Genomic DNA, 23,533 nt, shown 5'->3' with positions numbered 1-23,533 from the left:
AGCTGGGACTACAGGCGCCCGCCATCTCGCCCGGCTATTTTTTGTATTTCTTAGTAGAGACGGGGTTTCACTGTGTTCGCCAGGATGGTCTCGATCTCCTGACCTCGTGATCCGCCCATCTCGGCCTCCCAAAGTGCTGGGATTACAGGCTTGAGCCACCGCGCCCGGCCTAGTTTTGCTGTTAATGGAAGTGCAGAGAGAATCTTAGCTCGTACCTGACCACTGCAGAAAGCTCTCTCAGGCGCCATTTCCTCTCATTCAGCCCAGAGTTTGTCATGGGAGCCGAAGGTGGGAGGGTGATAGAAAACACTGCTTTCTGCCAGCCCCGCGTGACTGCTCTTTGCCTCCAAGCTAAGCGGGATTTCTTTGGTTTTAGGCATTCCAGTTCACAGCATTCTGTGCAGTGATTTTTAGTCTTGGTTTTATGATACCTAGTATGTCTTCAATTATCCTAAGGGGTATTGTGAAATTCTCCAAACAACATTAATCTTGTTTTATTTACATAAAAATGAATAAAGCCCATACACATCTTAGGGATGGAGTGCTGCAGAGCCAAGAGTCTGGGAACTCCAGGAGGCTGAACACCCTTCCGTGTGTTTAGCCCATGAGGGCAGTAGCCTCATCCTGCCCATCTGTGCCAGCCCCTGGTATCAGGTCTGGCACTCTGTGTGCCTGGAGGCGTGTTTGTGGAGGCGTGTTTGTTTGTGGAGGCGTGTTTGTGGAGGCATGTTTGTGGAGGCATGTTTGTGGAGGCATGTTTGTTTGTGGAGGTGTGTTTGTGGAGGCGTGTTTGTGGAGGCGTGTTTGTGGAGGCATGTTTGTTTGTGAAGGCGTGTTTGTGGAGACATGTTTGTTTGTTTGTTTGTGAACATTCCACTGAGAATCTTTTCCTGCTCACCAGAGTCACTAAGTCAGTCAGAAGCATCAGTGAGCAGTTGGTCAGGTGAGAAATGCTGCTGTGGACGCTTCTCAGGCCGTGTTCAAATGGCTCTCGAGAGCTAAGAAAGAGCGTTGTGGCCGTGCTGCAGGGTGGGTCGCTGTCTGGCCTGCATCTGTCCCCTCAGCACAGTGTCCTCTCCTTTTTCTGGTGTCCTCTCCGCGTAGCTCTGGCTTGCTCTGGCGAGGCTGGAGACCTATGAAAATGCCCGCAAGGTCTTGAACAAGGCGCGAGAGAACATTCCTACAGACCGGCACATCTGGATCACGGCCGCTAAGCTGGAGGAAGCCAATGGGAACACACAGATGGTGGAGAAGATCATTGACCGAGCCATCACCTCGCTGCGGGCCAACGGCGTGGAGATCAACCGCGAGCAGTGGATCCAGGTGGGCCACAGGCGGGTGTCGTGGTGTCGGCTTTAACAGTGTACGTGCCGCACGTGGGAGTCCCACGCAGGACTGGGGGCTGCTGAATGGTGCTAGGGAGTCCTGCGCCGAACCGGAAGCAGGCACAGGTGTGGCTGGGCCCTGAGCGACCTGGGCAAGGCCACTGTCACTCTTGATGGATTCAGGCCTTGAGTTCGTCTTGGGGTGAATGCTTCGGAAGCCCTTTCAGTGTGTGCACACCTGACTGCATTTCTTTGCTAGTAGAAATGATACACCTAAGAGTCTCATGGCTTCTTCCACTCTTCCCCTCTCCCCCACACCCTTTTTTTTTGAGATCGAGTCTCGCTCGTCACCCAGGCTGGAGTGCAGTGGTGCCACCTTGGCTCACTGCAAGCTCTGCCTCCCGGGTTCACACCATTCTCCTGCCTCAGCCTCCCGAGTAGCTGGGACTACAGGTGTCCGCCACCATGCCTGGCTAATTTTTTGTATTTTCAGTAGATATGGGGTTTCACCGTGTTAGCCAGGATGGTCTTGATCTCCTGACCTCGTGATCCGCCCACCTTGGCCTCCCAGAGTGCTGGGATTACAGGCCTGAGCCACCGCACCGGGCCAACACCCTTTTTTTTTTTTTTTTTTTTTGAGATGGAGTCTCACTGTGTCTCCCAGGCTGGAGTGCAGTGGCGTGATCTCGGCTCACTGCAAGCTCCGCCTCCCGGGTTCACGCCATTCTCCCGCCTCAGCCTCCCAAGTAGCTGGGACTACAGGCGCCCGCCACCGTGCCCGGCTAATTTTTTTTGTATTTTTAGTACAGACGGGGTTTCACCATGTTAGCCAGGATAGTCTCGATCTCCTGACCTCATGATCCACCCGCCTCGGCCTCCCAAAGTGCTGGGATTACAGGCTTGAGCCACCGCGCCCAGCCTTTTTTTTTTTTTTTTTTTTGAGAGGGAGTCTCGCTCTGTCACCCAGGCTAGAGTGCAGTGGCGTGATCTTGGCTCACTGCAACCTCCACCTCCTGGGTTCAATTCTCCTACCTCAGCCACCTGAGTAGCTGGGATTATAGGCACCTGCCACCATGCCCAGCTAATTTTTGTATTTTTAGTAGAGACAAGGTTTCACCATGTTGGCCAGGTTTGTCTCGAACTCCTGACCTCAAGCAATCTGCCCACCTTGGTTTTCCCTGTCTTTTAACTGTATCTCTAGACTTAAGGCCATAGAAAAGTCTCCAAAGGTCATCTAACTCAGGAAGTAAGACTTGGGTTCCCTTTATTACCTTCTTTTTAGGAGTCACCCTCTGAGTTATGTTTCTCTCCAGAAAAATAAATAATGAAATTATTATTTCTGTTTTATTTTATGACAGTCCTTCCTTCCTCCCTCCCTTCCTTCCTTCCTTCATTCCTTTCCTTCTTTTTTTTTTTTTTTTTAGTTTTTTTTTTTTTTTTTTAGGAGACAGGGTCTTGCCGTGTTTCTCAGGCCGGAGTGCAGTGGTGCATTCATGGCTCACTGCATCCTTGATCTCCTGGGCTCAAGCGATCTTCCTGCCTTAACCTCTCAAGTGGCTGGAACTACAGGCATGTGCCACCATGCTTGGCCAATTTTTTAATTTTTATTTTTTGTCTTGTTATGCTGCCCAGGCTGGTCTTAAACTCCTGGCCTTCAGGGATCCTACCACTTTAGCCTCCTAAAGTGTTGAGATTACGGGCATCAGCTGCCATGCCCAGCCTGTGACAGTTTATTAAGCTATGATTAGCGTTCTATAGAATCCACCCATTGAAAGTTTACAATTCAGTGGTGTTTAGTATATTCACAGAGCTGTCCATCTGTCACCACAATCTTAGAACGTTCTCATCACCCCAGAAAGAAGTCCTGTGTCCGTGAGTTGTTGCTCCCCGTTTACTCACCTCTGTAGCCTTTTGTTTGTTTGTTTGTTTGTTTTCTGAGACAGGGTCTGTCTGTCTCCCAGGCTGGAGTGTGTGGGACAATCAGTCTTGGCTCTCTGCCACATTTGCTTCCTGGGCTCAAGCAGTTCTGCCTCAGCCTCCTGAGTAGCTGGGACTACAGGTGTGCGCCACCACACCTGGCTAATTTTTTTCTGTCTTTTGTAGAGACGTGGTATCGCCGTGTTGTTCGGGCTGGTCTCAAACTCCTGAGCTCAGATGATCCACCTGCCTCGGCCTCCCAAAGTGCTGGGATTACAAGTGTGAGCCACTGTGCCTGTCTAACCTTGCTTTTTTACTTTCTTTGTCTATACGTTTTTTTTCTGGACATTTTATATACAGATGTTCAACTTATGGGCTTATATCCTGATAAACCCATTGTAAGTTGAAAATATCGTAAGTCTAAAATGCGTTTGAGGCTGGGTGCTGTGGCTCACACCTATAATCTTAGCACATTGCAGGGCTGAGGCAGGCAGATCACTTGAGGTCAGGAGTTTGAGACCAGCCTGGCCAACATGGTGAAACCCTGTCTCTACTAAAAATACAAAAAAATTAGCCAGGCATGATGGTGGGCACCTGTAATCCCAGCTACTCGGGAGGCTGAGGCAGGAGAATCGCTTGAACTTGGCGGACGCAGAGGTTGCGGTAAGCCGAGATCGTAACACTGTACTCCAGCCTAGGCGACAGAGCGAGACTGTCTCAAAAAATAAATAAAATAAAATAAAATAAAATAAAAATGTGTGTGATACACCTAACCTGCTATACTTTGTGGCTTAGCCTATCTACTGGGTTAAACATACTCAGAACACCTACCTTAGCCTACAGTTGGGCAAAGTCATTGAACATAAAGTGTTGAATAACTCATGTAATTTATTGAATGCTGCGATGAAAGTGAAAAACGGTGGTGGTTTGAGTCTAAGTATTGCTTCTACTGAATGTGTGTGGCTTTTACATCGTCCCACACTGGGGCACCTGTGAGTGGAATCACACGACATGTGGTCTTTTGTGACTGGCCTTAACTTAGTGTGTTTTCAGGATTCATCCATGCTGTAGCATGGAGGTATTGAATCCTTTGCCTACTTTTAAATTGGATTGTGTCTTTATTATTGTCTATGTATTGTTTTTGTCTGTTGTTTTATTATTGAGTTGTAAGAGATGTTTTTATATATTCTGGATATAGTCACTTATCGGATACACGATTTGCAAATACAGATGGTCCCTGACTTCCCATGGTTTGACTTTACAGTGGTTCAGAAGCAGTTTGCATTCACTAGAAACTGTACATGGAGGAAGAGCCAGCACCTTTGCTGCAGACCCTGGGGGTCTGGGTGCTGGGTCCTTGCCCCATGTGTTCTTCTCAGCTCTGACCTTCTTGCCAGCGTCCCTGCCTCAGATCCTTGCTCTTGGCTCTGCTTTCCGTCTGGGATGGTTTTCTGGTGCTGGCGGGGCTCGGGGGGGTCTGGAGGCGTGTGGTTCCTGTCGCACTTCGCTCGCTCGCTCATGTCGTGGTCCCCCGGGTTGGCGTGCCACAGTGGTGCCTGTGCTCCTGCACCCTGTTGCTCTAGCTGGCTTATCGGTCTCTTGTTGGTAGACACATTGTCTTGCACACATGGGAATATATTGGTCACATGAATGCCTTGAAGTCCACCTGCTGGGTCCAGTATGTGCCTGTTTTATTTTGATAGAGAATGAGAAATTGCCCTCCGTAGAGACATGTGCTTCTTTGTAGTGTAAGATTTAGGTCCACCTTCACCAAGTGAGCCCGTCAGCAAATGTTTCAACGTTGGTCGTCTGATACGTGCAAAATGGTACTTAGAATAGTTTAATTAGCATCTTGAAAATAAGAATGGGGACTGGGTGTGGTGTTTTATGCATTAATCCCAGCACTTTGGGAGGCTAACGCTGGAGGATTACTTGAGACCAGGAGTTTAAGACCAGCCTGGGCAACATAAGGAAACCCTGTATCTACAAAAAACAATGTAACCGTGGGCGTGGGGCATGGTGCTGCACGACTGTGCTCCTCGGAGGCTGAGGTGGGAGGATCCCTTTTGCCTGGGAGTTTGAAGCTGCAGTGAGCTATGATTGTATCACAGCATTTCAGCCTGAGTCACAGGGGGAGACCTTGACTCTTTCTCTCTTTTTTTTTTACCCAAGACGTAGTGTTGCTCCGTTGCCGAGGCTGGAGTGCAGTGGCGCGATCTTGGCTTACTGCAACCTCTGCCTCCCGGGTTCAAGTGATTCTCCTGCCTCAGCCTCCCGAGTAAGCTGGGATTATGGGCGCCCACCACCATGCCTGACTAATTTTTGTATTTTTCTTTTTAGTAGAGACAGGGTTTCACCAGGTTGGCCAGGCGGGTCTCGAACTCCTGATCTCGTAATCCACCCTCCTTGGCCTCCCAAAGTGCTGGGATTACAGGTGTGAGCCACCGCACCCGGCTGAGACCTTGTCTCTTAAAAAATAATAATAATAAGGCTTTACATTTCTTTTCACATGTTTAAAAGTTGTTTGTATTTTTATTTTCTAGTGAACAGTGTGCCTGTGTCCTCTGTGACGTTTCTCTGTTGTTTTCTCTGATTGGTGTGCGATGGACTCACTTCCTCAGATCCCTGGTAGGCAGCGTCAGCACCTCGTGCTGATGTCTGTCAGTTTTAACCATCAGGAATGCTGTGCTTCCTGTTGGGAATCTGCAACTCTGATTTCCAAAATCAAAAGTAACTTTTGTGTCCCTCTTTCAGGACGCCGAGGAATGCGACAGGGCCGGGAGTGTGGCCACCTGCCAGGCCGCCGTGCGCGCCGTGATTGGGATCGGGATCGAGGAGGAAGACCGGAAGCACACCTGGATGGAGGACGCCGACAGTGTGAGTGAGTCGGCAGCTCCGAGTCGGCAGCGGGAGCCTTGTCCGCAGCACGGAGCCTCTGCTTGTGGGGACGGCAGGCACTTTGTAACTACCAGGCAATTTTAAAACCTTTTCTTTTTTTTTTCTGAGGCGGAGTCTCGCTCTGTCGCCCAGGCTGGAGTGCAGTGGCGCAACCTCGGCTAATTGCAACCTCCACCTCCTGGGTCCACGCCATTCTCCTGCCTCAGCCTCCCGAGTCGCTGGGACTACAGGCGCCCGCCACCACGCCCGGCTAATTTTTTTGTGGTTTTAGTAGAGACGGGGTTTCACTGTGTTAGCCAGGATGGTCTCGATCTCCTGACCTCGTGATCCACCCGCCTCGGCCTCCCAAAGTGCTCGGGTTACAGGTGTGAGCCACGGTGCCTGGCCCTTTAAAACTCTTTAAATTGTTTTGCACGTGGTTGCACTCATAAGGAATACAGCTTGCTTTCTGTTAACCTAAGTTTTTTTTTGTGGGGTTTTTTTTTTTTTTTTTTTTGAAGACGGGGTCTCACTCTGTTGCCCAGGCTGGAGTGCAGTGGTGCCATCTCAGCTCATTGCAAGCTCCACCTCCCGGGTTTCCACCATTCTCCTGCCTCAGCCTCCCGAGTGGCTCGGACTACAGGCGCCCATCACCACGCCCGGCTAATTTTTTGTATTTTTAGTAGAGATGGAGTTTCACCATGTTGGCCAGGATGGTCTCGATCTCCTGACCTCTTGATCTGCTCACCTCGGCCTCCCAAAGTGCTGGGATTACAGGCGTGAGCCGCCGCGCCCGGCTGCACGTTTGCTTTCTTATTCTGTTCACTTACCTCTTACTTTTTTTCTAGAACTGTTTGACAATGAAGGAGTTGCAGATGTGATGCCCTTTACCTTTAAATACTTTGGTGTATATTTCTTTAAAAAAGGACATTCTGTTACACAACCATAGCTCAGTTATCAAAATCAGGAAATTAATGTTGGGACAGTGCTGTAACTTCAGACCTTACTCAAATCTCACCCGCAGGCTGGGCGTCGGGGCTGACACCTGTAATCCCAGCACTTTGGGAGGCCAAGATGGGCAGATCACTTGAGCTCAGGAGTTTGAAACCAGCCTGGTGAACATGGCAGAACACCATCTTTACAGAAACAAAAGCCAGGCATGGTGGTGCATGCCTGTAGTCCCAGCTTCTCAGGAGGCTGAGGTGGGAGGATCACTTGAGCTCAGGAGTTGGAGGCCACAGTGAGCTGTGATTACGCCACTACACTTCAGCCTGGGCGACAACAAGACCCTATCTCAAAAGAAGAAGAAGTCTCACCCGTTGTCTCTGCGTCCTTTTAGCAGAAGAAAAAACCAACTGTGTTCTGTGAGGAATACAGGGTCATCCTCTGGCTAGTCTGGAAGAGAGCCTCAGCCTTTGTTTTTCATGAGTCTGAGTTTTTTGAGGACCACAGGCCAGTGACGCTGTAGGCTCCTGTTTGATCTGGTCCTCTGTGGTGTCCCCTCTGGGTTGGGTTGGGTCCTCCTGGTGCATCCTACAGAGCGGTGTGCACCTGTCTGACTCCGACCGTCTGGTGCAGGCGTCTCCACTGTGTGGTTGCTGTTTCTCTGTTGTTATTAATAAGTATTTTGAGGATCCATGAATGATGCTTCTTGGCCTGAATCAGTTGTTTCTGTGGTGTTTGCTAAATGGTGATTTTTTTAAAAATCTTTTTTATATTAAATTTTTTTTTTTTGTGGAAACAGTGTCTCACTATGTTGTCCAGGCCGGTTTTGAACTCCTGGCTTCAAGTGATCCCACCTCAGCCTCCCAGAGTGTGTAGGATGACGGGTACGTCACTGTGCCTGGCCACACCCGCATAATGATTTTGTGAACAGTTTCTCCTACATTTTATTAGTTGGAATTCTACAGTAATGAAGAGCTTCACTTTCTCCTTCATCCGTGTGTGTTCACTTCCTTCCATCTGGATTGGCCAGTGGCTCCTCCTTTGGTTCTTGGGATCAGACCCCTCTGCTGGCATTGTCTGTGTGATACGCACATGGTTCCTTTGCACCCCGTGTGGCACGACCCAGAGCTTGTGTGCTGGCTGGGCCATCCTCCCGCCCCATGTGTGCTAAAATACACACATCAGTCCTTAGGTGAGTTAAGACGCAGGGCAGCGGTAACGGTTTTTGTTGTCATCGTCGTTGTTTTTGTTTTTTTTAAGATGGAGTCTTCACTCTGTCGCCCAGGCTGGAGTCCGATGGCGCAGTCTTGGCTCACTGTAACCTCCACCTCCCAGTTCAGGGGTTCAAGCAATTCTCTTGCCTCAGCCTCCTGAGTAGCTGGAACTACAGGCGTCTGCCACCACAGCCGGCTAATTTTTGTATTTTTTATAGAGACGAGGTTTCGCCATGTTGGCCAGGCTGGTCTGGAACTCCTGACCTCAGACCATCCACTTGCCTCAGCCTCCCAAAGTGCTGGGATTACAGGTGTGAGCCACTGCACCCAGCCTGATTTTCTCTTCTCATTTTGTCATCTCCTTCACATACACTGGAGTAAGCACAGTTGTTTTTCAAAGTGCTCGTCGTGCTGGGGTACGGCGGACAGTGTTTCTGTGCCCAGAAGTGAGCTATGGTGCTGCTTCCGTCCCGGACACCAGGGCCCTGGGCATGGCATCACGTGACCCTGTGGGTGTTCAGGCCACTCTCGGATTGCTTGTGAAGGTCAGAGGAGTCAGTGGAGAGTCTGAAATGCTTTGTCACCAACCCTCAGGACTTGGATCAGAAATCACAGAGGGGCATAGACCAGAGTGCTCTATCCAGGGCCTGACCCTCACTGGCACCCTCCCTGACCCCCTCAGATGCTCCTGGTCAGGACACAGTGCCCGAGGCAGGGCCCTTGCTGGTTTCTGTGCTGGTTGAGTCAGACTGAAGCCATGTGACCTGGGAGGCAGCAGGTCTGAGTGAAGCAATCTCAGTGACATCCCACTCCTTTTCTTTCTCCTTGCCTGTTTTCATGCTGGGCGTGCTTCGCACTGGGAGGCTCCCGGTGGTCCCTCCCTCGCACTGGGAGGCTCCCGGTGGTCCCTCCCTCTAGAACACATGTTCCTCGGGGAGGTGTCTTGGGTGCCCCGTGTGGGACTTGGACAGCTGTGAGCTGCCCGTCCAGATCTTCCCCACTGTCGTGTTCACAGTTGCAAAACCTTGTTCCTGACCCGCTTTCTGGGGGCCTCTCACTCACCTTCAGCAACAAACTTGTTCTTGGTACAAGAGTCCTTTCTGCGGCCAGGCACGGTGGCTCATGCCTGGAATCCCAGCACTTTTGGGAGGCTAAGGTGGGTGGATCACTTGAGATTAGGAGTTCCAGACCATCCTGGCCAAAATGGTGAAACCTCGTCTCTACTAAAAATACAGAAATTAGCTGGGTGTGGTGGCGGCGCCTGTAATCCCAGCTACTCGGGAGGCTGAGGCAGGAGAATCACTTGAACCCAGGAGGTGGAGGTTTCAGGGAGCCGAGATCACGCCACTGCCCTCCAGCCTGGGCGATAAAGCGAGACTGTCTTAAAAAAGAAAAATCCTTTTAGCATCTGCAGGGCGCAGAGGACGGTGACTTGTCCCCGTGTGAGGCTGAGTAGGAACGGGTGTCTGCACCCAGCCCAGTGAGTCTCCAGGTGTCATGACTGCCGGTCAGACGAACCCCCAGATGCTTTAGCACTGCACATGGCGACTGGCTCTTTTGTTATCTTTTGTTGTTGATGCCAAGAGATAAAGTCATTCTTGAGTATAGGGGAAAAAAGGCCTGAAGAAAATAGAATTGTGTTTACTGTAGTTCTGTTGGAGTGGATGGGTTTTTCTCTTTGTATTCACTTGTCTTTTACAGGTTTCTAATGAATGTAACTTTTTATCATGGTAAATATATACTATACCTAATTTTTTTTTTTTTGAGACAAGGTCTCGCTCTGTCACCCAGGCTGGAGTGCAATGACACAATCTTGGCACACTGCAACCTCCGCCTCCCGGGTTCAAGCAGTTTTCATGCCTCAGCCTCCCAAGCAGCTGGGATTACAGGCACACGCCACCATGTCCAGCTAATTTTTGTATTTTTAGTAGAGACAGGGTTTCACCATGTTGGTCAGGCTGATCTCGAACTCCTGACATCAGGTGATCCACCTGGCTTGGCCTCCCAGGGTGCTGGGATTACAGGCGTGAGCCACTGCGCCTGGCTACTACACCTGATTTAAAAAATATATATATATGTTCGATCTGCAGTTACAACACGTGTGTGTGCGTGTGTGTGCGTGCACACGTACATATGCCTGGGCCACAGCCCCGTGTGTGCGTGTATGCGTGGCATATGTGCATATGCCTCAGCCACAGTCCTGTGCGTGTGTGTGCGTGCACGCATGCATATGCTTCGGCCACAGCCCTGTGTGTGTGTGTGTGCGCGCGTCTCTGTGCGTGCACACGTACATATGCCTGGGCCACAGCCCCGTGCATGTGTGTGGGTGCACATGTATATATGCCTCGGCCACAGCCCTGTGTGTGTGCGTGCACACATGCATATGCCTCAGCCACAGTCCCATGCGTGAGTGTGGGTGCACACGTACATATGCCTCGGCCACAGCCCTGTGTATGCGTGTGTGTGCACACCTCCATCACCTGCAGCTAGTTACTCATGCGCCTCTCGCTGGCCAAGAAACCAGCAGGCAAACCCATGTGCTCCTTTTTCAGTGTTCTTGTCCTCATCCTCAGGTTTGTCTCTTTCACATACACTGGAGTAAGACAGCTGTTTTTCAAAGTGCTTGTAATGCTGGAGTAAGAACTACAGTGTTTTCTGTGCCCAGAAGTGTGGTTTCCCAGTCCTGGATTGTGGTTCTACTTTTTTTCTGGTGGTGGGACAGAGTGTCACTCTCACCTAGGCTGGAGTGCAGTGGTGTGATCTCGGCTCACTGCAACCTTTGCCTTCCGGGTTCAAGCGAGTCTCCTGCCTCAAGACTGCCGAATTGCTGGGATTACAGGTGCATGCCACCACGTCCGGCTAATTTTTGTATTTTTAGTAGAGATGGGGTTTCACCATGTAGGTCAGACTGATCTCGAACTCCCGACTTCAGATGATCCGCCTACCTCGGCCTCCAAAAGTGCTGGGATTACAGGCGTGAGCCACGGCACCTGGCCTGGATTGTGGTTCTAATTAGATAAAACACCATGGTACACCTTCTAGCAGATGTCATCATTGAGAATCGTATGAGGCTGGGGAGGGCATCAGGCCACTTGCTCTGTGGCCAGCGCTGGGCTTCCCATTCTCATGTTTGTCTCTCTGCTCTAGTGTGTAGCCCACAATGCCCTGGAGTGTGCACGAGCCATCTACGCCTACGCCCTGCAGGTGTTTCCCAGCAAGAAGAGTGTGTGGCTGCGTGCCGCGTACTTCGAGAAGAACCATGGCACTCGGTAAGTCGTGGGACCCGCCTGCCCCAGGGTGCTAATGAAACCTCCAGTTCCATTTATGTAGCCCTGAATGTAAACCTCTCATCTCTGCTCATCCAGTCTTGTGCCCATTTGAGGTCTGGCCCTCTGGTCGTGATCAAGGATTTTATGGCACTTGGGACTTTGCAACTGGATCCATCTTTTTTTTTTTTTTGAGACAGAGTCTCACTTTGTCGCCCAGGCTGGAGTGCAGTGGTGCGATCTTGGCTCACTGCAAGCTCCGCCTCCCGGGTTCACGCCATTCCCTTGCCTCAGCCTCCCTAGTAGCTGGGACTGCAGGCGCCCGCCATCACGCCTGGCTAATTTCTTTGTATTTTTTAAGTAGAGATGGGGTTTCACCCTGTTAGCCAGGATGGTCTCGATCTCATGACCTCGTGATCCACCCGCCTCAGCCTCCCAAAGTACTGGGATTACAGGCGTGAGCCACCGCGCCCGGCTGGATCCATCTTTATAGTCCCTTCTGGGACAGGATTGTTACTGTTTCCTTTTTTTTTTTTTTTTTTTTGGAGATGGAGTCTTGCTCTGTCACCCAGGCTGGAGTGCAGTGGCGCAGTCTCGGCTCACTGCAGGCTCCGCCTCCCGGGTTCACGCCATTCTCCCGCCTCAGCCTCCCGAGTAGCTGGGACTACAGGTGCCCGCCACCACACCCGGCTAATTTTTTGTATTTTTAGTAGAGACAGGGTTTCACCGTGTTAGCCAGGATGGTCTCGATCTCCTGACCTCGTGATCCGCCCGCCTCAGCCTCCCAAAGTGCTGGGATTGCAGGCGTGAGCCACCGCGCCCGGCCGATTGTTACTGTTTTCTAGTTGAGAAACTAAGGAACCCCAGGGGGCCCATCCTGCGAAGTGTGTGTGCTTACACACGTACATATGCCTGGGCCTGTAGCCTGAGGAGTGGCCTGGGTGTAGACTTGAGGCTGGAGCCTGCATGGCCCATGGCTGAGCATTGGCTGCAGCGGTGGGTGGGGCAGCATCTGGGCTCAGGCAGGCATGTTTTCCATTTAAGCGGAGCTGGCTTTGGGTTTTGACTGGTTTTTGTGCTCAGAGGAGGTCCTTGACAATTTTCTTTTAACTGTACTCTTTAATTGAAAACATTTTTCAGGTCTGCTCTATTGGCTGTAAATGCTGGTTATATTTGGCGTTGCAGTTTATTGTTTTAAATGGGTAGTTCTCAAGGGCATTGGGCTCGTGTCCCCACACACCCTCTGTCCGTCCTCTCCCAGGTCCTCGGGTGACGCTCCCTGTGCCAGGTGAGGACAGGCCCTGCTGGTTTCAGTAGGTCTACAGCTGAGAATGTTGAGCCATTGTCTTTCCTTCTCTGGTGTGGTTTAATCTCAGCCTCTTCAGGGTGTCTCTGCATGTGTCCTCCTGAAGCCCTGGCTGCTCCCCATGTCCGCCCACTGGTCTGGTGTTTTGGAGTGATCTCCTTTGGTGATGTTTTGAAATGGCTCTCATGGTGTCCCCTGTAGAAGGTCACCTGGGGCAGTCTGAGTGAAGAACAGGGCGGGGCCAGGTGTAGACTGAGATCTCTCGGCCCGTGACCTGAATATGAACTGCTGCCTTTGACCCCTGGGCACAGCGGGCAGTGCCCTCCTGCTGCCCTGCCTTCTCCCCAGTGCACGCTCACAGGGATGAGCTTGCAGGGATGAGGCGAGGCCGTAGTGCTGGGGAGCTGGTCCTCTGGAGAGCACAGTTGCTTTGCCGTGGCCCTTGCCCCACACAGTGTGATCATGTGCTCACTTTGTCTTGCTGTTGCACTCACTGAGGCCCAAAGGGGTCATTGGTGCAAGATGATGTGACTGAGGGTGGTGGGCCACAGGAGAGTCCAGGGGCGTCAGACCTGATGCCCAAGGCTGGCAGTTTTGCTCAATAGTGACCTAAAATCACTTTCTTCCTATCTTTTGGATGCCGGAAGAGTCAACCTGGGATCATAATCTTTATCAGTGGGTCCGGGGTGCGCTTGTCCTCTGTGATTCAAGATGAAAAGGCCTCCCCTGTCACAGACTGAAGTTATTGCTGCCTCCAGGACACATGGCTGTAAAAGGCTCTCTTGTGAAGTCCTCTCTCCAGCTCTGCTATTTAAACAATGCATTGCTTTGTAGAACCCTCTTCAGTAGTTGGTTTTAGAACCTTTATGGAGAGGAAAGATTTCCCCACACTCTCCCCATCGTAAAATCTGGTCAATCATTTACAGCATCGAACTTTGGAGCAGCAACTGTCTTTCTGGCGCACCCACGCCGTGGCTGAGTGTGACGTGTGTCTGGTTGATGGCCCTGACTCGGGTGACCGTGGCCTCTATCTTGCAGGGAGTCCCTGGAAGCCCTCCTACAGAGGGCTGTGGCCCACTGCCCCAAAGCGGAGGTGCTCTGGCTCATGGGCGCCAAGTCCAAGTGGCTGGCAGGGGATGTGCCCGCAGCAAGGAGCATCCTGGCTCTGGCCTTCCAGGTGGGTGAGGTCGCCTGTGCGGTGAGGGGCCTGTGCACACAGGAGCTGACCTGGGTGCTGACTGGGGCCTGAACATCTCCCACATACAACGTGGCACGTGCTGTGGCTGGGTGCACTGGAGTCCAGGGGCTGCTCCTCGGGAGCAGGGGCCGTGAAGGGGCCTGAGAGCAGGAAAGCAGCCACCTGGCAGATACGTACCTCTTGGCCCCCGACGCCGTGTGACCACGGGTAAATGTTTCAGAGTGTAGAGCATGGGGTCACATGGGCTGAGGGTGCCCTTACATGAGTGGACGCATTCAGACAGCCTCGCTGAGCCGGGTTGTCTGAGGGTGCGTGGTTGTCATGAGGTGTGTGTGTGTTTTTTTAAGTACTTGTCTTTATTTTCACATATAGCATCCTAATACTTCATGACATACTTTTTAATAAACTGTAGAATGCTGTATAAATGTCAGTTACTGCAGCGCAGGCTAATGTCATAGAGCGTGCCCTTCCTTGAGCAAACATCATGAGAGGGGCCTGGCCTGGGTTTTACCTTCCGCTCTCAGCTGCCTGTCAGAGATGGCATCACTCCTGTGGGTGCCCGCAGCGTCCCCTCCGCCTGCCCGCTCTCTGCTGCCTGTCAGGCGGCTTTCCTTGCCCATTGTTTTGGGCTGCTTTTCAGGTCTGTGATGTGGTCGTCTTGCATGGTCAGTGAGCGGCGGTGCTGATTAGGACGCATTCAGACAGCCCTGGGCACCAGCCCTGGGGAGGCTCTGAGGGCAGAGCCTTCATGTCCACTGGGCTCTGGGCTGTGTGAGCCTCCTCGGCCTGTGGACGCCTTCTCCACATGTCAGTGGCACTCTGGGAGTCCTCTCTCCTGCCCATGTGGGCTCATGAGGACAGAACAGCTGGCTTCCTTTCATCAGCCTCAGGGCAGAGAGCGAGGTTGGGTGTGGTGGGTCTCTATAGGGTGTGAGTGACCCATTCAGGGGCTTTGAGAGGGTGTGGATGGATCCTGGATAAGATGGCCCTGCTCCCACCCCCATTATTGCTCAGTGCTTTGGCAGCCTCCTCGCTGTCCGCGCTGTACTAGAGTGAACATGGACCTGTGTGTTTCCAGGTGAGTCCGGATTCTTGCACTGGAGTCTGCTCTGTCGTCTCCTCCCTGGGAAGGGCTTGGGCCAGACTAATCCTGCAGCAGAACAAGGCCTGGCTCGGTTCCTGCCTGCCTGCTTTTGATTAAGTGTGATCAGGCGCTGGTCCCTGTGTTCTGACCCCTCTTGACGCTGCTGTACTTGCCCTCCAGGCCAACCCCAACAGTGAGGAGATCTGGCTGGCGGCCGTGAAGCTGGAGTCCGAGAATGATGAGTACGAGCGGGCCCGGAGGCTGCTGGCCAAGGCGCGGAGCAGTGCCCCCACCGCCCGGGTACGCAGTGGCAGGCAGGGCTGGGCCATCCGGGGTGCGTGGTGTGCACACGTGGACCCCACACCTGGCTTGAGTGGTGATGTGAGATGACAGCAGGCAAACGAGACCAGAGCACATTCATATGGCCGGGCATGGTGGCTCACGTCTATAATCTCAGCACACAGCACACTCATCTTTGTGATGTGACTTTAAAACATCCGTGTGGCCAGGCGTGGTGGCTCTCACATCTGTAATCCCATCTCTTTGGGAGGCCAGGGCGGATGGATTACCTGAGGGTGGGAGTTTGAGACCAGCCTGACCAACATGGAGAAACCCTGTCTCTACTAAAAATACAAATTAGCTGGACGTGGTGGCACATGCCTATAATCCCAGCTACTCAGGAGGCTGAGGCAGGAGAATTGCTTGAACCTGGGGGCGGAGGTTGCCATGAGCTGAGATTACGCCACTACGCTCCAGCCTGGGCAGCAAGAGGGAAACTCAACAACAACAACAACAAAAAAAAAACCTGCATGCGGCCGGGCGCGGTGGCTCACACCTGCAATCCCAGCACTTTGGGAGGCCGAGGAGGGTAGATCACGAGGTCAGGAGTTCAACACCAGCCTGACCAACATGGTGAAACCCCGTCTCTACTAAAAATACAAAATTAGCCAGGTGTGGTAGCGTGTGCCTGTAGTCCCAGCTACTTGGGGAGGCTGAGGCAGGAGAATTACTTGAACCTGGGAGGCAGAGCTTGCAGTGAGCCGAGATCGCGCCACTGCACTCTAGCCTGGGTGACAGAGCAAGACTCTATCTCAAAAAAACAAAACAAAAACATACTCATATATTTATCCCCACCTTTTGTGTACACAAACAGGCTATGAAAAGCTTACAAAAGTACCCACAGTGCTGCAGGTAACAGTGTCGAGGACGAGCGTAACACGAAGCACGTGCCCTGGAGCTGATGCCCTGCTGACGGTGCATGTCTGCCCCACAGGTGTTCATGAAGTCTGTGAAGCTGGAGTGGGTGCAAGACAACATCAGGGCAGCCCAGGATCTGTGCGAGGAGGCCCTGCGGCACTATGAGGACTTCCCCAAGCTGTGGATGATGAAGGGGCAGATCGAGGAACAGAAGGAGATGATGGAGAACGCGCGGGAAGCCTATAACCAGGGGGTATGTCTGCTTGCACCCTCGGGCTGCAGCTGGCCCGGCATTCACAGAACTGAGCCCCCCGGTGCAGGGCCATTGCCCTTCACCTCTGAGGAGATGTGGAGGGCTGGGGGTTACAGCGAGGGAGCTGTGGGCTCAGGACCCACACCCCGGTCCCCTCACTGAGTTCTGTGCTTTGCCTTGTATGAAGCTGCACACGCTGCTCTCAGAAGTGCAGAGTGTGGCACACCTGAAGTAAAGGCTGGTATGTACAGACCTATGTGCACAGGTCCACAGCACCACCGCACATTCGTAAACCCACAAATGCAGAGTGGGACACAGGCAGCCCTGAGGTGCTGGCTCGCCCACTGCAGTGAGCAGCTGGCATGGCTGTGTCCCAGTTCTTCATAGACACCACCTGAGCTGCTCTCTCACTTGTCGGCTGCAGTTGAAGAAGTGTCCCCACTCCACACCCCTGTGGCTTTTGCTCTCTCGGCTGGAGGAGAAGGTTGGGCAGCTAACTCGAGCCCGGGCCATTTTGGAAAAGTCTCGTCTGAAGAACCCAAAGAACCCTGGGCTGTGGTGAGTCCTGATGAGTGGGGGCAGCCTGGGCTCTTGGCACAGCTTACCCATCAGGTGGGCCGTCCTCACCCAGCTGCTTGTGTGGAGTGATTTGTGCAGTGTTTCCAGGCTCGGGGGCTTGCGAGGCAGTAGGTGCTGGCCATGAAAAATCACGGTCCCTGCCTTGGGAGGGTTCGGCTTAGGTACTGGGACAGGCCTGCAGATGGTTTGATGCAGTTTAGTTTGTGTTCTGATGGAGGGTGCCTGGGAGAGGAAGGGGTTAACGATGGCTGGGACGAGGGAAGGATGGACCCCGGAGAGCTGACTCCACAGAGGAGGTGGCGTAGGAGTCTGCGAGGTGCAGGCTCTGTTCATGGAGGTGCTGCATCCAGCTCAGGGTGACGGGGCTGGAGTACTGCGCTCTGCAGACAGGCAGCTCCTGGGGGCCTTGTGCGGCCCTAGCTCTCCCAGGCTGGTCTGGCTTGTTCCGGATGCCTTCACCTGCGTCTGGACAGCGTCAGTTTCTGAGGTGTTGCCCTTGGGGCGGTTGCAGGGATGTGGGCGGCAGCGCCTTGCTTCTGTGGTGGGTGAGCTGTGCCGTGCAGGGAATGGAGTTCTTGCTGCTGTGACTGGGTGGGGAGCCTTTTCAGACAAGGCTTCCCGGAAGCTACCAGAATATGCGCCGTTGGTAGATGGCTGTGGGACCTCCTGGGGCCTGTCTCCTCAGGCTGGAGTCGGTGCGGCTGGAGTACCGTGCAGGGCTGAAGAACATCGCAAATACACTCATGGCCAAGGCGCTGCAGGAGTGCCCTAACTCTGGTAAGGGGGTGCTTTCTGGCTTCCCAGACTCAACAGGGCTGGTGCTTCCTCAGGGAGTGGGGACTTAGGCTTCCGACAGACTTTATTAAAATGTTTTGTTTGTGTGAATCATTTCAGTCAAAAGTTTCAGCTATACTTGGCCATTAAGACATTTTAATGAAATTCCTGGCCTCAAAATGGGAGAATTTGATTTCATGTTCTGAAGTGTTATCATTTCTTTTTCTTTTAAAATTTAAAAGAAACTGGCCAGGTGTGGTGGCTCACGCCTGTTATCTCAGCATTTTGGGAGGCTGAGGCCGGAGGATCGCTTGAGTCCAGGAGTCCGTCGCTTGAGACCAGCCTGGGCGACATAGTGAAACCCCGTCTCTTTAAAAAATACAGAAAGTAGCCAGGCACAGTGGCACGTGCCTGTGATCCCAGCTACTTGGGAGACTGAGGCACGAGAATCACTTGAACCTGGGAAACAGAGGGTGCAGTGAGCCGAGATCACACCACTGCCCTCCAGCCTGGACCACAGGAGTGAAACCCTGTCTCAAAAAACAAATAAATCCGTCAGGAGCAGTGGCTCACGCCTGTCATCCCAGCACTTTGGGAGGCCGAGGCGGGTGGATCACCTGAGGTCAGGAGTTTGAGACCAGCCTGGCCAACATGGTGAAACCCCGTCTCTACTACAATACACAAATGAGCTGGGCGTGGTGGCGCACGCCTGTAATTCCAGCTACTTGGGAGACTGAGGCAGGAGAATTGCTTGAGCCTGGGAGTGGGAGGTTGCAGTGAGCCAAGATCGCGCCATTGCACTCCAGCCTGAACGACAGAGTGAAACTCTGCAGAGTGTCCTGTCTGTGCCCTCGGGGCTGCCATGGTTTTGGGTGGGCCAGAGCACTCATCCTTCGTGGTTCTTGCACAAGTTCTGCAAGCAGTGTGTGGGAGGCCCCGTCACCGTCTGAGGACGTCCTGGGTTAGAATCTCTGTGGGCACCTTTCCGGAACCAGAGGCTGGAGGCCCCGTCGCTGTCTGAGGGCGTCCTGGGTTAGAATCTCTGTGGGCACCTTTCCGGAACCAGAGGCTGGAGTGCAGATCTTCGTTCTTTGTTTCTGAATTGCAGGTATCCTGTGGTCTGAGGCCATCTTCCTCGAGGCGAGGCCCCAGAGGAGGACCAAGAGCGTGGATGCCCTGAAGAAGTGTGAGCATGACCCTCATGTGCTCCTGGCCGTGGCCAAGTGAGTGAGGCGTCCCCACAGGATTGCTGACCCTCGGGGTCCTCATGGGCTCTTTTTCCAGAGTCTGTCTGCCTCTCCCTGGTCATTGTAAAGATGCCTGGCGGCAGGGTGGGCTCCCCCGATCCTTGGCTGCTGTCACTCCTGCTGTGGTCCGGGGCAGGCGCCTCTCCCGGCAGAGACAAACCTGAGGGTGCTGCAGCATCACCTGGGCTTCTGTCCCAAAGCCCTGGGGAGGGACAGCCAGTCTCTCTCTCTCTCTCTCTCTCTTTTCTGTTTCTCTCTCCCTCCCTCCCTCCCCAGGGATCCCCTGGGTGTGGTTCAGCCCTTCCTCTGTTCCGGCTTCTTCTAGGAGGCTGCTCTCTTCGTCTCTGCAATTTTTTAGTTTACACCTACACAGGCCTGGGTTACAGGATAGATTTGCTGATGTTGGTTCACACAGAATTTTAAGTGGTAAGCGAAGCCCCTTTGGACAAGAGGCTTTATGTTGGGGCAAGAAATCACTTGCAGCTCTGTGGCCCGTAAATAATCCAGAGCTGGAGACTGGAGCCTAATTTGTGTGCCCAGGGGTGCCACGATGACTACTGGAGGCTGTCTCAGAGGACGTGGTGTGAAGGGGAGGCAGAGATCCGTGAGTGACCTCACACCATGTGATTCACACTCGGGTGTGCTGGCCGCTGGGTCAGAGACGTGCTGGGGACATGACTCTGGAACCTCGCAGGCAGCTGCTTGGAGCCGTGGGGCAGAGCGTGCAGATTCTAGGCACATGTGGGCAAAGGCCTGCCACGTGCGGGGCACAGCAAGGAGCTCGGGGCCATCCCCAACCCACAGGGTCTCTGTTTCCTTCTAGAAAGAGGATGACAGTCTGAGAAGGAGCTGGGCCTGAGTGTGCATCAGGAGGCTGGGAAGTGACCATGTAGGGGTGAAGGGAGTTCTTAGAAGAACCCTGGACTCCTGAGGCTGCAGCTCAGGACATGGGCTCACCTGGCGGAGGTGGTGTGTCTGACCCCAGCGGCGAGGGGCCTCACCTTACGTGCCCGGCTTCCCCTCCACCTGCCCTGCCATGGGTCATGCAGAGACAACAGCCTTCCTAGTGCCGGCTTTTGATTCTCTCCATCCCTTCTCCCCAGCACTGGGTGGCAGTAGTGCTTGGTCTCCAGAGGTCTGGGTGCTGCCCTCGTAGGCCTGCCTGTAGGGGCACCTCCTCTCCCCTGCCCGCGGGCCCCCGACAGATGAGAGAGACTCCTCACAGGGAGGCTTGTGTCTGCCTGGTGCTCCCTTGGTCCTGCCCTGTGCGTCCACCTCCCAGAGTGACTTCTGGGTGACACTCTGATAGTGCAGCCATAAAACCTTATAAAAGGCTTTGCTAAAGTAAATAAGTCACTCCTTGCTATTCCCAAGCCAGTGTTTTGTGTGCCTGCTATCTGGGTTTGTGCTCCTTAAATCACAGTTTATCTAACACTGGGCAATTAAGAATACCACAAGGCTTAAAAAACAATCAGGTTATCAGAGTGTGAAATTATTCCGTTTGGCAACTGAGACGAACCCAAACAGCTGCCTGGAGTGGAGGGGTTCCTCGTGGTGTCTCTTGACTGCAGTGCCTCTGGCTCTAGGGGGAGGTGACCCCGAGGAGAGGGTGGGAAGGGTGGCAGCAACGCAGAGTCCCAGGCCTGCCGGCGTGCCCAGCAGCAGTGCCCGCCATCCTTTCTCCAGCAGTTTGGGGGGGGTGCCATGCACACCCCCAACCTGGCCTCTGATAGTCCAGCATGGACCTCTTCAGGCCTGGTTTCAGGTGTCCATGTGTCTGGCAGGCACGGTGGTATCAATCCTGTGGCCTGAGGGCTGTGGGCCGCAGGCCCAGGCCCTGGTGCTGCCCGAAGTCCATCTTCTCAGTGTTCACTGGGGTTGCTGCTGGAGGCCAGGCGGGGCAGGATGATCCAGCAGGTGTCTCAGTGAGGAGCTGAAACTGTGTAACTTTTCCTCATCAAAGTTGTAGTTTAATTTTGTGTCAGGTTTAGTTTCATCTCCTTGTATTTGACCCTAATTTTATGGAGTTGGAAGGTCTTTCCCTGCGTGTGAATTTTTAAAGAAACAATTTGGGCCAGGCACGGTGGCTCACGCCTATAATCCCAGCACTGGGAGGCTGAGGCAGGTGGATCACGAGGTCAGGAGTTTGAGACCAGCCTGACCAACACAGTGAAACCCCATCTCTACTAAAAATACAAAAATTAGCCGGGCATGGTGGCGCACACCTGTAATCCCAGCTACTCAGGAGGCTGAGGCAGGAGAATCACTTGAACCCAGGAGGCAGAGGTTGCGGTGAGCAGAGAGCGCACCACTGCACGCCAGCCTGGGCGACAGAGCAAGACTGCGTCTCAAAAAAAAAAAAACGATTTGGTTAGACCTGTGAAGGACGACTTCAAGTTAATGATCTGGGGTAATTTCCAGATCAGCCCAGGCCCTGCTCCTTGGGCCTTCTTGCGGGGATCTCCAGGGCTGCGGGTCAGGGATGAAGCTGATGGCCCTGGAGCCCTTCCCCTGCCCCAGAACACTGTCCTGCAGCCACTCACTCTGGTTCCCGTCCTTCTTCCGGAACAGGCTGTTTTGGAGTCAGCGGAAGATCACCAAGGCCAGGGAGTGGTTCCACCGCACTGTGAAGATTGACTCGGACCTGGGGGATGCCTGGGCCTTCTTCTACAAGTTTGAGCTGCAGCATGGCACTGAGGTGAGGCCCCTCGGCAGACCGCTGGTCAGTGCCTCCGGGACTGTGGTGGGGAGTTCCGCCAGCCCCGGGGGCTCTAGGAGGTGGCCACGGCCTGCATGACTGCCCGGCACTGGGAGGACGGACCGGGTGGGTGGGGCACAGCATCCTCGACGCTCCCCCACAAGGCAGTCTCTGCCTCCACATCCGTTTTCTGCTTGTAGCCTCACAGCTCCACACCCTGGAATTGAGGTGCCCTGTCCCTCAGAGTGGCCTGTCTGCTGGCGTATTTTAATGAGTTACTTGCTGGCTGGGGCCTGGGCTCACTTGAGGAATGGGAATGGAGTTGGCCTTTTTCTTGGGCCTGAGCCTGGGTATGGCTTTCTAGGAGAGCCTGGACAGCAGCCCCTCTGCTCCCACCTGCCCCCCAGAGCCAAGCGTTGTCAGAGCTGTGCTGGAGGCGGTCAGGCTGTCCTGGTCTTCCCTGGAAAGTGTTGCCAGCCCACAGGAACCCTAACTCCTTGTTTGGAGAAGGCAGATGTGAGCACTTGTGTGAGGCACAGACATGGGAAGCCTGGCTCAGCTCCTCATCTGTGCGCTGAGGCTGGGGGGTCCGTGCTCCTCAGGCTCCTTTGAGGAACACGCCTGAAAGACCTTGCCTTCTGGTGCAGGGCCTGCGCCCCTCGCCCGCCAGTTGGGGTTGGTCCTGCCAGAGCCAGGTCTGCATGGGGGCAGGCGAGAAGCAGGCGAGGTCTGGGGAGTAGCGTGGGAGGACCCCTGCCTGAAGTGCCCTGTGGTCCCCCAGGAGCAGCAGGAGGAGGTGCGGAAGCGCTGCGAGAGCGCAGAGCCGCGGCACGGGGAGCTGTGGTGCGCCGTGTCCAAGGACATCGCCAACTGGCAGAAGAAGATCGGCGACATCCTCAGGCTGGTGGCCGGCCGCATCAGGAACGCCTTCTGACCGACGATCGCTCGCAGTGGCCGGTCTCCGTGGGGCAGGGCTGGGCCGCACGTGGGAGGGCCTGTGGAAGGGCCCTGAGCCGTGTCCTCCTTCATTAAAAGTTTTTATGTCTCGTGTCAGAGCAGGCAGCCTGCTGGTTTTCTCTGGGGCCCTTCCCTGGCTCCTGCTTCTGCCGCCCCAGTCTGGCCTGTCCTGGCCTGTCCCACACTGTCCTGGCGTGGCTGTGATCACCCTTGCCTGGGCAGAAGCCTCTTGCAGATAGCCAGTGTCTCACAGAGGAGGCACTGTGGAGGTGCCTGGGTTCCCCCAGACTGTAGAGAAGGTGGTGGGAGTGCAGATGTTCTGGCCGAAAGCCCTGTGTGGGGACAGCTGGAGATAGTGGGGACCGAGCTGCCTGCAGGACCAAGGTGCTCGCAGGAGCCTGGCAGCCGCCTGCAAGGGTCTTGGTCAGGGGACAGCTGGGCCCTCCCTGGAGTCTGAGTGCAAACAGAACTCAGCCCTGCCCAGGGCCTCTCCATACGGCCTCCCAGGCCCCTCAGGCTTGTGCCGAGTGACAATGTCACCAGTAAGAGGCGTTCTTACCTTTGGAGGTGAGTTTATTTATTTATTTATTTTTGAGACAGAGTCTCACTTTGTTGCCCAGGCTGGAGTGCAGTGGCACGATCTCGGTTCACTGCAACCTCTGCCTCCTGGGTTCAAGCAGTTCTCCTGTCTCAGCC

The 23,533-nt window shown here is 53.8% G+C and overlaps 1 protein-coding gene across 2 annotated transcripts in view; it reads left to right on the top strand.

Annotated features, from left to right (window-relative positions):
* The window catches only part of PRPF6 (pre-mRNA processing factor 6), a 52,558-nt gene extending 29,623 nt beyond the window's left edge, over nt 1-22,935 (top strand). The window contains exons 11-21 of one of the 2 annotated variants that reach the window (XM_025398639.1): nt 1,105-1,323; nt 5,997-6,119; nt 11,426-11,547; nt 13,889-14,027; nt 15,313-15,432; nt 16,406-16,582; nt 17,007-17,140; nt 17,847-17,938; nt 19,044-19,158; nt 21,754-21,880; nt 22,662-22,935. In XM_025398639.1, the coding sequence (XP_025254424.1) occupies nt 1,105-1,323; nt 5,997-6,119; nt 11,426-11,547; nt 13,889-14,027; nt 15,313-15,432; nt 16,406-16,582; nt 17,007-17,140; nt 17,847-17,938; nt 19,044-19,158; nt 21,754-21,880; nt 22,662-22,814 (1,521 nt within the window). In that variant the 3' untranslated portion in view covers nt 22,815-22,935. The remainder of the gene's footprint in view (nt 1-1,104; nt 1,324-5,996; nt 6,120-11,425; nt 11,548-13,888; nt 14,028-15,312; nt 15,433-16,405; nt 16,583-17,006; nt 17,141-17,846; nt 17,939-19,043; nt 19,159-21,753; nt 21,881-22,661) is intronic. The other variant, XM_025398640.1, reaches the window with a different exon arrangement.
* The last annotated feature ends 598 nt before the right edge of the window (nt 22,936-23,533 follow it).

The sequence above is a fragment of the Theropithecus gelada genome, chromosome 10, assembly GCF_003255815.1.
Source record: "Theropithecus gelada isolate Dixy chromosome 10, Tgel_1.0, whole genome shotgun sequence".
Classification (NCBI taxonomy): Eukaryota; Metazoa; Chordata; class Mammalia; order Primates; family Cercopithecidae; genus Theropithecus; species Theropithecus gelada.
The sequence above is the reverse complement of the archived record's forward strand: the minus strand, read 5'-3'. Positions and strand labels throughout refer to the sequence as shown.